At 38.8% G+C, this 13,821-nt stretch overlaps 1 protein-coding gene across 5 annotated transcripts in view; it reads right to left on the reverse strand.

The window, feature by feature from the left end:
- The window catches only part of MOCOS (molybdenum cofactor sulfurase), a 224,487-nt gene that overhangs the window by 46,727 nt on the left and 163,939 nt on the right, over positions 1-13,821 (reverse strand). For all 5 annotated transcript variants that reach the window (XM_082752602.1, XM_082752601.1, XM_082752603.1 and 2 more), the window contains one exon: positions 9,141-9,340. In XM_082752602.1, the coding sequence (XP_082608728.1) occupies positions 9,141-9,340 (200 nt within the window). The remainder of the gene's footprint in view (positions 1-9,140; positions 9,341-13,821) is intronic.

The following is a 13,821-nucleotide window of genomic DNA, read 5'->3' on the forward strand; positions in this document are numbered from 1 at the left end:
TCTTGTAGGCTGAAGGCTTTGGGGAAAACTGCTGCTAGCCAGGGAAGTGAAAGCCAGAGGTAAACAACACAGAGGATTAAGCTATAGCTAGTACTGAGAAGGGGTAAATGGGGAAGTAGTAGACTAATACTTGTGGAAATAATGCATAGGAAAGAAAACAACAACAACAACAAAAACAAAACACACACAAAACCAACCAACCAAACAAAAAAAACACAGGTGTAATGCATGATACTGAAAAGTCTGGAAACATATATTAAATTCATGTCCCAGCCAAAACTTTCTTTATCTTTTCCTCTTCCTCTTAAATTAGGTAAATCTTCTTTTGTCTCCATTTATTTCCTGAAAATGATGATAATACTTTTTCCTTAGCAAACAGGGAGGTTAAAATACCATAATGGACTGTGTTGAAATATTACTTTAATTATGGCCATACAGGTTCCTATACGGGATTTCTGGGAGGAGGCAGGGGCAGGAAGATGCAAGCAAGGTAATACAGAAGGTGTAGCCGGGCTCTCCTTGTCTTCAAAGACTCAGTGGTGGACTGTAACTGTACACTGCATGCATTCAAAGTCAGCTGATTTGCTTTTACCAAGATCTAGAAAAAAAAGGAATGCAGCAGAGGCCATCAAAACTGCAGTCCTCTGGCTGCTACCATGGGGTTTCTTTTCACATTTCTCCCGTGTGACGAGGTCTGCAGTTATAGCCACAGTTTAGCCCTGTGACTACAGAGGAAATATTTAGCTTCCCTCATTCATCTTAGAGTCTGTCACCTGAACAACTATGAGCATCTTTCTTTTATCTCCTCTGCAGTTTCCTTAGCAACATGCAAGGACACTCCAGAGAAAGTGGTGTCAGGCAAAAGCTTCAGCCTAGGCTCTCACGGAGCTTTCTAACCTTGACCAGCTCTGATGAGCAGCTTAACAGGACGCAATTTCAAGTATACCATCTCACAAGAGTCTTCATCCCCTGCAATGACATGTTACAAAAAGCAACTTGACTACTACTCTGCCACGACTTCCTCAACAAGACAAGCTACATCATCTGTTAATGAGGTTTGCAGTTCCCACACTGAATCTCTCAAGTATGGCACCTCCTTACTCCCTGTCAGTGATCCCCTACCTAGATCAGTGAAAATGTCTCCGGTACCACGAACCCCTCACTGCAAGAGCTGTCTTTGGGTGCCCAGTGCTATATAACTGTTATCTTATAAACAAACATAAGCAAAGATCCAGATTTTAATGGCATTTCTTGCCCGTTTGAAGTAACACGGTGCCATATATCGACAAGCCAATGTAGTTTACTGCATCCCTGCTGTCTCCCTGCGTAGGAAACATCCACAGCACAATTGGAAACTAATTAGAACCAAGGAAATTAGTGGAGGTTCAACACCAATCTTCACAGCAATCTTTTTCTCCTTGTAATCCTGTTTGCATTCTATTGCACTGGTCCATCCGCTGCCCCTGGCTTCCTGAAATCAATGGCTAAATCCATAGTGAAAATCAATAGTGAGCAATCACCCCAGTAATTTTTTAGGTAGCTATTGGGAAGATGGCCAAAAATCCCATTAGGCCTGTTAAGAACACTTTTCTTTCCCTGAGTCATCAGAATTAATGTAATGAGTGGATATGCTTCTGAAAGCATTAGTGTAGCTAACTCAGGGTCGTCTGACCATCTCTGCACAGACGTTCTTAGCTGGAATTAACAAATGCTGAATTTCCATTTTTTTCTGGCCCCCGAGAAAAAAGTCTGAACCTCTCCAAGCTGCAAACCTGAATGATTGTTTTATATGAAAGTAAAAAGTATCAGTAGGGAAAAACATAAAAAAAAGGATTAAAGTTAGAAGAACAACAAAGATCTCCTGCTTAATAATTTCCTGCGAAGACTTATTTCATATAAATTAAATACAATAGAAAGCATCGCTCCTCATTGCTTAACAGCAACCCACTTTCTCCTGCAGGGACATGGTATGAACGTCCAGACAAGTACAGATAGCTAGTACTAGATACCAGTCACTAGTCAGATCAAACCGATCTGGTCACAGCTTCCTGTACATGTGAAATACTGTAACTCCTTTTTTTTCCCCCCTCTTTTTTTTTTTTTTTTTTTTTTTTTTTTTCCACACTCCTCTAATGCCCATGCTCTCATTGCTCTAATTCTGTAGCTACATAACAGATGCACAATGAAGCGGACCCAGTCCACCAGTGAAACAGAGGGAACTGTGAAACAGAGGGTGCTGCCTATGACACAAAGAGCAGTATTTCAGGAAATCCACCCTCTTCAGGTGTTGCATGGTTTCTTTTATCATGTGAAAATAAGTAATGATATGAATATCTATCCATCTAGCTGTGCTTACATACAAATGTATTTATTTGCCACTTTACATCTGAGGATATTAATATATTTTCTCTCCATTCCTGAGAGGTTAGGAAGTGCTACTGAGATAATTTTTTAAGTGGCAAGGACAGGCATTGAATCCCTCAAGGTGGCACAGAAGGACTATAGCAGAAAGAGGGGATATCACCAGCACATTGCCAGGTTCCTGGCTACTGATGCAGGTCCAGTTCAGCAGGTTTTTAAAACATTATCTATTTACCTTCAGCAACTGTTACATGCATTTCCCATCCTGTCTCACATGACTTTGTCCCACATTATTTCTGTTTGCAAGTCTGTCTAAATGCAGACAGACAGAGTAACTTCAACATGCTCATATTGTTGTCTCCTCCCCAAGTCACCTCTCTCCTGTACAACACCATTTCTGACTGCTTGTCCAAATCTTCTCTGCCTCAGATGGCTGGAATCCCCTATTTTGCTGCTTTCCTGCCTCAACTTGTCTCTCTTTCTTTGCCCAGTCCTTGTAATAGTAAACACTTTGGCTGCATTGTGGGAAATTCAGGTTCATCACTAGGATATATTTTGTAGCAGTGAATATAACTAAGTTTCAGAACAAACTGGTTCCACAGGCATTGGAAAGGTTCAGATTAAGATGATCCTATCTCAGAACACATCTTCTCAAATGACATGCATGAGTTTGGCTTGGCTGCTCAGCTACTTACAAGGTAATTCACTGCCACAGCATGCTTTGGATACAGAAGGATAAATGGGCTAAAAAGAAATTATAAATACTTGGGTTTCTAGGAGGAGTCTCATTCTGGTTTTGCCCTCCCCTCATGCTCCTAGCACGTGAACACTGGAAGAAAGAGGCTACAAGGGTGGAGATGGTGCCATGGTGAGATGCTCTGCGGCTGTTCTTATGTCTAAGTCATCTGGGGCCACGTGCTCTGATGGACGACCCTGATCTGCACTTCAAGATGATAGAAAATAGAGGCAGGACAGAAAAAAAAAGAATCAGTCATTGAGTCTACCCTAACATTAACTCAAGGAAGGCGGAGATAGAAGAAAAGTGGGTGAGACAGTGGGCTGATGCCATAATAAGAGCAGTCATCAGATTGTATTAGAGATTTGCACTGAAGGGACACACACTGGAAGTTACTCGCTGAGAAGCATTGATAGGGTTTTCTTGAGAAATGGATAAAGATAGATAAGTTCAAAGTCCAGCCCTCCCCTCACTCTATCTGGGCTGATGAGAGTGAGCCAGGACATGCTAATGCAAGCTCCTAGACAAAGCTGATCATAATCTAGCTGAGCAGGGTTCTCAATCCTGAGAGGCAAAACTCATCCATATGCAACAGTACAGAAGAGCCTTCCCTAGGCAAACCAAAGTGTTTACATTCTGTCTCTGGCAGCTGATGCCTGTTATAGCGGTTTGTCTATCAAACAGAAGTATGACATGGCAGGCAAGAAGGCTGGGACTGCTAATGGACTGATGCTCAATCCCTTCCTGACAGGATTTTTAGGAGGCACGGCAGGCATTATGGATGCCAAGGAAACTTTTGCAGGTGAGGCAATCATGGCAAAATACATCTGCTTAGCTTCTGGCTTCAAGGAAGGCAGGCAGTGTGAAAAAGAAGAGCTATGACGGTTTGGTCACTTTTTAAGCTCGTAACACATAGGAAAAAACAAGAGGAAAACAAATGTCTCAGCAGTGTAGATAAGAGCCCTCCAGGGCACAAAACTCAACAGATGTTTTAGGTGAAATTCCATCTGCCAGCTCTGTCCTTATCCCTTTCCACTCTTCCAGCTCCCAAACTGACTTTACAGAATGAAGTGTGAAAGGCTATTAAAATCAATCTGCAGCCACCTACTAAATTTACAAAGAACATTTAACAGATCTCTCTTCCCTATGAGAACAAAGAGAAAAACTTAAAATAATATTAGCATAAAATAACCCTCATGGCAGAGGTGGTGTGTGTGTGGTTTTTTTTTGTTTGTTTGTTTGTTTTGTTTTTTCAAACCTGCAAATAAAAAGGAACATAAAGCTTCACACTTTGACCTGACTTGTAAGAAATCCACTTTTTTGTGTCCATGATTGTTGTTTCAAATCAATATTGTTCCCTTACAGCTGTTCCATCTCCTTTTTAGCAGTCCAAACAGGCTGAAGCCTCTGCACGCATCATGAAGTTATATGTAAGACTTTGATAAACATGATGGCAAGGATGCAAACTGAAGCTGAGTCATTTCTGTCAAACAGTGTTTCAAAGACTGGAAGGCTTTGGGGATGTGTAAACACATGACACTTGTATATGCTGAAGATTGCAAATATTCACTATTAATAAATGAGCCAATGGTGATTCGCTGCATGAACAGTCTCAGTATGAGCTCAGCGCTGAATATATACATGACCCCATTTTCATGACATCATAAAATCCCTTTAATGTCTAGGGCTAATTGCTTCTTTTTCTGGAAGCTTTACAATGAAAAAGAAGATTGGCAGCTTGCTGCTTTAATGTCAACTCTGTTGCTTCCATCCTGCACCACTGACTTAAGGAAGGTCCTTTGTCTCTAGCTCTACATTTTCTCATGTTTCCAAAGCACCAGCTTGTCACTTCATTAACACCAAAAACTGTAACATAGGAGAATTACCCAGTCTTAAGTTGGTGAGTACATATGACAAAGTTGTTTGGTACAAAGGTCATCTTCATGTCCTCGACTTGACACGTACTCATCATAGTTTAACCCCTGTTCATAACTGGGCCTTTTTGGTGCTGCAGTGCAAATGAACACATAACGTAAAATGACAGACATGCTACTGCAGAGGACGGGCAGCCCACATGAAAAGAATGCAGGTATCTCCCCACCTCATTTCAAGAATAAATTACTCTAAATACTAGTCTACAGAGACAGCTTTTTACTGGAGGAAATCACTTTAATGGGAAATATTTGGTGCAGGTCAAAGAGGGAAATTTAATGTGGTTTCAGTGTCAAAAGACAAGAGGCTTACTGAGATTTCAGAACTTTAAGTAGTTTTATCCCTAGATAAAGAAATGTTTCTTCATGAAAATCTTAAAGAAAAAAAAAGCACAAAGCTTTTGAGTGTTTGAAGCCTCCCAGTCCCTCTTCCTTAATTGTTTCAATTACCATTTAGAGGAAAAAACTAAACCAGTAATTAAACTGTTCATTAAACCAACGATACATATAGTATTCAAAGCAAGTTCTTTCAAATGTAATACTCTAAAACAGTGATAGCCTTTTGACAGCCCTCAGTGATAGCAATCACAAAGAACCATTTGAAAGAAAAACTAATAACAATTCAACCTCCCTGATTATTTCACTCCCACCTTACCGCTTCTTAACATCTAGGTGTTCTGTGTCATTTTGGGACAGGAGGCTGTCAAAAACAATGCCATCACTGAGACTGCAATCATGGTATAGTCTCATTTGTGTGTCTCACTTTAATGAAACGGTTTCATTTGATCTTGAGTGATGCAATGAAGATTTTATTCAAGGATGAATCTCAGACTGCACCTAATTCCTATTGACCCCATGTATGTAATTCAAGCATGCTTGTGTTTAGCGGCACAGTCACGTTAACTGGGGTCAATTATACTCTGATAATAGTGAGAAATGGATTTCAGTAATAGTAGTAGGGAGGAACAGCTTTTCTCCCAAATGCTACGCAAATGAAGGACATGATTTTTTCCTCTGCTTTCATTTTTAGTGGCACTGTGAAATGTCATGTATTTCACTGCATGCCTTTCACATCCTAAATATCTTGGACTTAGCTCAGACTTCTGAGTATCATTCAAATTATGTAAATCTTGAGGCTTAAATGTAAGCTCCGTATCCCCTGAAGACACTGTCTACTTCTAAAGCATTTCTTGCCAATTTCAAATGTTCAGAATGGAATGGAATGAATAGAACAGCCCAGTTAGAAGGGACCCACAAAGGTCATCGAGTCCAACCGCCTGACCACTTCAGGGCTCACCAGCAGTTAAAGCACATCCATGGGGCATTGTCCAAATGCCTCCAACACTGACAGCCCTGGGGCATCAGCTGCCTCGCTAGGAGGCCTGTGCCAGCGTTTGACCACCTCCTGGTGAGGACATTTCCCCGATGCCCGGTCTGACTGGCCCCTCTCACAGGACAGGCCTTCCAGACCTTTCACTGACTGTCTTGCCCTCCTCTGGCTGCTTTCAAAGACCTTAACGTCCTTGTTATGTCATGGAGCCTAGAACTGCACACAGGACTCCAGGTGAGGTTGTGACAACACTAAATATAGCAGGAAAATAAACTGCTCCAAACCTCAGCATAGTATTTTCCCTGGTATCAGTTAGTCAGCTTGTCTTTTTCAGGCTATCAGATGCTGATGTCCAGCCACACTGTGCTCTTTACAATGAGGCACATAACAATTGCCTGTCAGGAAGACAAATAGAATTGGTTGGATGCCTGGTTATAAGTAATTAATTATAGATGAGATATCATCCATAAAAGAATAGGACATTCTGTCTTTTCTCCTTTCATATACAAGCTGAAATACAATTGGAGTCATTAGTTGGTATCCACTAGTAGGTATGGAAAATAGAAATGTCATCCAATTTTCCCTTCACTAAAAATTCCCCAGAATGTTTCCTGAAACTGTGTTCTCCTAACTCCACTAGATGACATTATGACACTTGGACTGACCAGTGAATCCATGTGAATGTGCAGATCATGGGCATGATCAAACTAGGGTACACCATTTCATTTCCATACACTTAATAGAAGTATTAGATTAAGCTTTGATTTGAATAAGCCTATCTAATTTTAGACATGCATACAAGTAGTGCCTCAGATATGAATGAAGATGAGATTACACTGTCAGTATGATGAAGCTTGCTCTCTATTGTATGAGTTTTCTTTGTCATCATAGAGAGGGAGCAAACATTTTTCTCCCCCATAACTGCTCTAAGAAGTCTGTGAAATAATTTAATTCCATAAAGAAGCCAATTATATATATCACACATTGTACAGCTTTGGAACTAATACTGATGCTGCTCGTTAATTTCTAAAAGTTGTTAAATTGCACATTATTTTAATTAAACAAAGTAATCTAACAGGCACTGCAGATGTGACTGGTACGCATTTGAAAACTTTACAGTTCCTCATTCAATATACTCATGCCAGAAATGATGACAATGTGGTGAATAGAGCAATCCAGATGATACAGATCAATAAAGAAGCTTTTTATGAGCAGCCACTGCAGCAAACAGGCACGATGGAGGCATAAGACTATAAAATCATTTTTTCTTTGAGGTTACAGTTGAGTTTAAAAAAGTGAAACAGGCAGGGTCCATTTTTACTGAAAATCGGTGACAATTAGAAGTGCAAATAAAGGCTTTGGTTTTAACCAAGGGACAGAAGCAAAAACAGGGTGTTTGCAGAGTGTTTTAATCTTAACATTATTAAGTATTAATTCAGTGGTGTTAATATCACTGCTTTTTCCTAAACACTGCAACACACATCCAAGACTGTATAAATGGCTAATTGACTCCTAAAATGTGGACTTCTTGGAAACAAAACTTGATTAATCTTTGAGATTGGTAACAAAGCCCAGTGATTTTTAAAAGAGGTATAGGAAGAAGAGCTTCTCTGTACATTTGCCCTTCCCACGTTCATCAGTGTGGCAAGTATCTTAAAAATTTACACAACTCCGTATCGGCAGGCTGCCAAGTAACTGTTTCACCTCTGTCCTCCCTTGTGTATAAATTCATCTTCCTGTGTATTCTCGTAGACATTTCTCTGTTTCCCTCCAAGAGCAATGCACCTATGCAACTAGCTGGCAGAGCAAGGCAGTTGCTGAGATAGCTGCTGCCAGTTATTGACAGCTTTGGAAAATCAAGGTCATGAACTTGACCTGTGGACTTATTCAATAGGCAGCCAATAAACGGAATAATTAAGCTGAACCAGAGCATTGTGTTTTTTTCTGGCTTCTGTTGCTGAGCAAGTGAGCTACGTTACCCTATGTTACCCACTGCCTGCATTTCCTGAAATGCACAGTCATATATGATTACGGCCAGCTTCTCACTGATAAACAGGACACTGAAAGGTGGAAAAGATTCAGAAAATTTCATGTTACTGATACTCAGAACACCTTATACTCAGATACTCAGAAATGTACTGGAGATAATTCAGATACTCAGAAATAGAAAAAGACTAGAGAAAGCTACTGTGAAATACGGAATTTATGGAATTTTTGAGCTTGAATCTCACTTACACTGAACATTCAAATTTTAAATAAAAATACCCTAGTGGTAATTTGTTGCTTCCTCAGGAATATTACAAGAATGTCATTCTTAGAACCAAGGGGAGAAGTAAAATCCTTTTTCATGGGTGACTGCAATATTTTGAGATCTGATTTCATCTGTACATCAAAGGTCCCAAGGCAATCTCTTATATCACCTTTTCTAGATCTGCCTTTCACTCCCAATTTTGAGTACTCTTAAGAAGAAAGACAACAAGAAACCAAACAATCCTGTTAAAACAGCCTACTTTCAAACTTCTCATGTGTAGAATATTAAATCTGTAAGAAATTGTCTTTGGTTATCATGCACTTTGCATTGTGCTAACATTATTTATTGGATTATCTCTCTACAAGTCTATACAAATGGTTTGTATATATTGTGCAAAACTAAGAAGAAAGAAAACCAAAACCTCAGAAGGGACTATGACAGAGAAAATATTTCCTTTAGGATAAAGAACTCAATGTAAATATGCTTAAGATACAAGGAGAACACTCAATATAAGGCAAAAGAAAAACATACCTGTGAAAAGCCGATCACCTCTCCATTTTCATCGAGCACGTTGAAATTAATGATCGGACCCTGGACATCAGGATTGCTGAAATCTGTGTCACTGTAAATACGTACTACAGGTGCCCCATTGGCATATTTTAAGGTAGACAGCACATTATAGGTATAATGAGCTAGTGCGAAGGTGTGTTGTTTTATTTTCTCCATTCCACCTACAAAAGAAAAGTCCACACACATATCAGATACCTTATTTTTACGGAAATGTAAAAAAAAAAGTAGATTTTTCAGAATAGTATAGTTGGGAGCTTACTAGCACAAAATTGGTAGGTTTTGGTTCCTTTAAATGAATAAACAATTTCCAAATATTTCTTTCCTCATACACAAACTTCAGAAGTACTGTTACACCAAGTATTTATCTGCAATTAATGTACTGGAGAATCTGAAGTTACACTGAAATGGATTCATGTGCATTGAAACATTGATATTTCCAGTCTATACATAACACTAAGATGTTCTGGCACAATTAGTTTGAAAAACAGGTTTTGCTCCAGATTTGGCTCTGCAGGTCATAGGAATGAGGCATCAATCCTAGCACACTGCAGAGAGCAAACTGCTATATGTAAGATAAAATAAAAATACTAAAATTCTAAATAAAATGATAAAATAGAGAAATACAGAAATACAGGTCTCAGTCTATAAGGAATTAACTTGAATATTGAAGAAATATTCCTCTAAGCCTGCTCTCTTTTTTTTTTTTTTTTTTTTTTCCCCCAGGAGAAAAAGAATGAGGATGTTGTGAACACCTCACTGAATGCACCCATGCAATTTATTTGCTTGAGAGAAGTTCTGCAGAGAAGTTTTTACAGACCTTGGCCTGGAAAAAAGCATAAAGAGGGGATATGTTGTTGTTGTTCTTTGCCTTTCTTTCTTGATACACTGAGCAGTTTGGAAAAGAGGACTGCACAGATTTCCTGGCAGGTGGAGACCTCTGCTACATCTCTGCTTTCTGAGGGAAGGTTGTGTCTCTGTTAGATGCCCCTATCAAAACGGTTTCTCATTCTCATGCTCAGAGGATATACCATAGGATGATGAACCATGGTCATGTATGGCCTCCGGGATATTTCGATTCTCTGCAGGAAACTAAAACATAAGCCGATGAAGCAGGTTGTGATATTCACTAGTATAAGCCACTGCAAGGAGACCAGCTACTGGGTATGATACTAAATACCATATAAAAAGAGGAATAAGAGCATGATTTAACAGGCAGAAGTCTGTCCATGGAACAAGAAAAGTACAAGTAAACTTCTAAATAAAAACTGAAACCCAATGAATCTGCATCTTTATGGAAGATAATTAGACTATAACAATATATTTTAAGCAACTAGATATTTTAAGCAACACAGGGAGATGCATGGAAGGCTAACGTGTTTCAACACAATCAAATCTCCACTGAAGACAGTTGAAGTTTTGTCTGAAAACCCAAAGTGGTTTCTATTATTCATACTATATGTTGCAGTACGATAGCCCTACATCTTGTGAAAAAAAAAAAAAAAAAATCTTCAAAAGCCTTGTGAGGCAGAATAGTGTTTTTTTTCCTCAGCTTTAGGCCCAAAGTATTTTCTGTAATGGTATCGTATTTGAGGTATGTGAACATTTCTGCAACTTAAAAAGATGCTTGACATCTTCTTTTACTTCCTTTTTTAAACTGCTTATCTATGAATCTCACAATCTCACACCAACTTATGTGCTTACAATTGTTATAACAGAATACCATTTTATGTATCTGAATTTCTGGAAACTTCTACAGGCTGATATAATTCCCCTTCCTTGGACAGAAATCTGGTCGTTGACTTTTATACATTTACTTGTAAAAGGCATTTATAGATATATAAAAAGGAAAGAAAAAAAATAGTTATCTTTCTGCTGACATATAGAAGAATTACAGAAACTTCTGTTATTTCACTCTTCTTGAAGCTTCTATATTGTGTGCTATCTCCTTTAGATAAGTGAGGAGATAAGACAGTGAAAGCATACAAACAGATTAGATATAAGGTGGAAGCACATGTTTCTGTTGCTAAAGAATAATAAAGAGGAATAAGGTATTTAATGAGATTCTAACATATGAAGCACTTTCAAGGAATGTTGCCAGAAGCTAATCAGTACAATTTCTAGATGTTAGCCACAGTAAACTTGGCAGGCATCTCTAGAACACTTTGGTCCAAAAGACAGTTTGTATTTTCAGAGTCTTTGAGAAGATTGCCTAGTAAGAGATGTTCCAGTCATTGTTTGGTAGAAGTTAAGAGCATTGAAATTTAAAAAATGGCTATTTCTCAGCAATTGCCAGAAAGTAGCTGTCTTAAGAGAAGTGGCTGCCTTGTCAGCTTCTGCGATGTCTGTAATCTCCTGATTCAGAGCTTTTCCAAATTGGCAGGAATCTTTTAATGGAAGATTAAACTACTGTCGTCGTGTCTTGTTGAAGAAATCTCTTATTCAGAAATTTCAGTCTCTCATTCACAGCAATCATCCTGCTATCATTTCTATATTGTTTTCAGCCATTCTCTTTTAAAGTTGCTTAATCACATTTCCTTGTTCATTAGTGAGAGGCTGATGAGCCTCTTCATTATTTATTCTGACAAATCCAAATGCAATACCCTGCAGTTGCTTTGCTGCCCCATGATTGGAGAGAGGAAGCAGTGTTGCCAGGGTTCCATATTTTTAAGCAGCAGAATAGGTTGTGATTAGGTCTGATGTCAAAAACCCTGTGAAACAAATGCCAGCAATATGAAGTTTGTTCTGGCAGAAAAAAAAAAAAAAAAGGGTATATTCGGAAAATAGTTGTGATTTATTTTTATTTTGTTGAACAAAACGATCTGTACCGTCTCCTGCATAAATCCTGTGTGCTTACCTCATCTCCCTCTACCCACTAGGGAAAAAAATACGAGGGAGAGAAAATAAAAAATATCAGAGCAAATCTTTGGCCTCTAACATGACCTGAGGCCTTGCATTATTGCATATAGTCTCACATTTGGGGTGACAGAAGTTAAACTCATTGCTTGACTGAGCCTGTCTGAGGTAAACAAGAAGATAATATTATGGTTGACTTGACATCAATTAGCACGCTGCATGCCTGCATTTTGTCTACTGTCTTTACAGAAACCTGTCTTTATACCTAATGCTTTAGCTCTTGGAGAGTACTTAGAGAATTGTCCCTATCTGCCTGTTTTGGGGCTAAAAACAGCCTAAAGTACACCAGATGAAGTCTATCTAATATTTACTGTATTTATGTGTGACACATACAGCATCACGGATGCTCACAGTGCACAATATGCACTCATTAATGGCTTCTTCCTACCGTACAACTGTAAGGATTTCCCTGCATAAATAGAAACTCCTTCATTTCTATGGATTAACATGCCTCTTATTACTTTTGTTCCTGTGTGTACATTCTGAATTTACATCAAGCCAGACACAATCGGATCATTAATTCTTCTCCTAGTTCACACATCAGTTTACACACTATTTGTTGCCACAATGAACATCATATACTTTTGCAGCAGCAAATTATTGAGCAGAAGAGATTGAAAAAGAAAGCTTTTATTTTTGCGTACAAACCTCCTTGCCAAAGTACTGTATTTAACCCACAAAGATGTTGTTAAACCTCATCACCAGAGCTTGCTGCCTATGAAAGCTTTTGGCCCTTTTCTGGAGGCAAATAGAAATATTCCCTTTCTTCTAACTACAAACAGAGAATAGATATATCCAATAAATACTTCTTTCAGAGTCACATGATTTTAGAGGCACTGCCCAAGGATCTGTTGCTATTATATTCCAAAGCCAGATCAGTTCATTCGAATCAGTAAAGCCCTATTTCTTGGAAACGGCCAAGCGTGGCAACTGCTGAGGATCTACTTGGTCAAAACTCAGCAAGACAGGGAATGAGAACCTATTAAATTGCTATTCCTCACTTTTTTTTTTTTTTTTTTTTTTTTTTTTAACTAGGAAAATCTGAAAAGGAGAATTCCTCAGGTCTCATTCATGTAGCTGACATCTGTGTGATACTCTGAATTCAGCAGTGGCATGTCAGTAGACCTGCCAGCCACAACTCAGAATTCAAGGTCAGGTTTAACATGCCAAAAGGATTAATTTTAGCTTATAGTAAAAGTATTTGAAGCTCAAGGGAAGAAATTCAGAGAATATTATACTTCATTCAGAAACAAAAACATGTGCAGAGCAGTAAAAGTATACATTTCTGTTCCCTCTTCAGTGCAACAAACTATTATACCAAAATAAATTCCCAGTATTCACAGCAGGGAAACAGTTACCATTTTATTTCCAAGCAAATATGGCACAAAACATGGAAGTCAATAGGAATTCCTGCTTGCTTCCTCTCTTGAGCTGTTTTCTTGGCATCCTTACACCCTGTAAGCTCCCATTCCTCCAGCAGTGATGAGCAGCAAGTTTGCAAAGCAACGAAATTGTCTGAGAGAGAATGTTGTTCCCTACCTTTTTGGCTATGCACACATGTGCCACCTGTTGCGGGATAACCCACAGATAAATTTACAATGTCAGTTTGTCAACTACTTTTCATAGTAGTTGCACGTGTGCATACTCCTATTTACAGAGACTATGGGACGGTTTAATTCTCAGGAAGAGACAAGCAAGTTACCACACATTTACAAGTGGGTAAGAACAG

Source organism: Aythya marila, assembly GCF_965140915.1.
Source record: "Aythya marila genome assembly, chromosome: 2".
NCBI lineage: Eukaryota > Metazoa > Chordata > Aves > Anseriformes > Anatidae > Aythya > Aythya marila.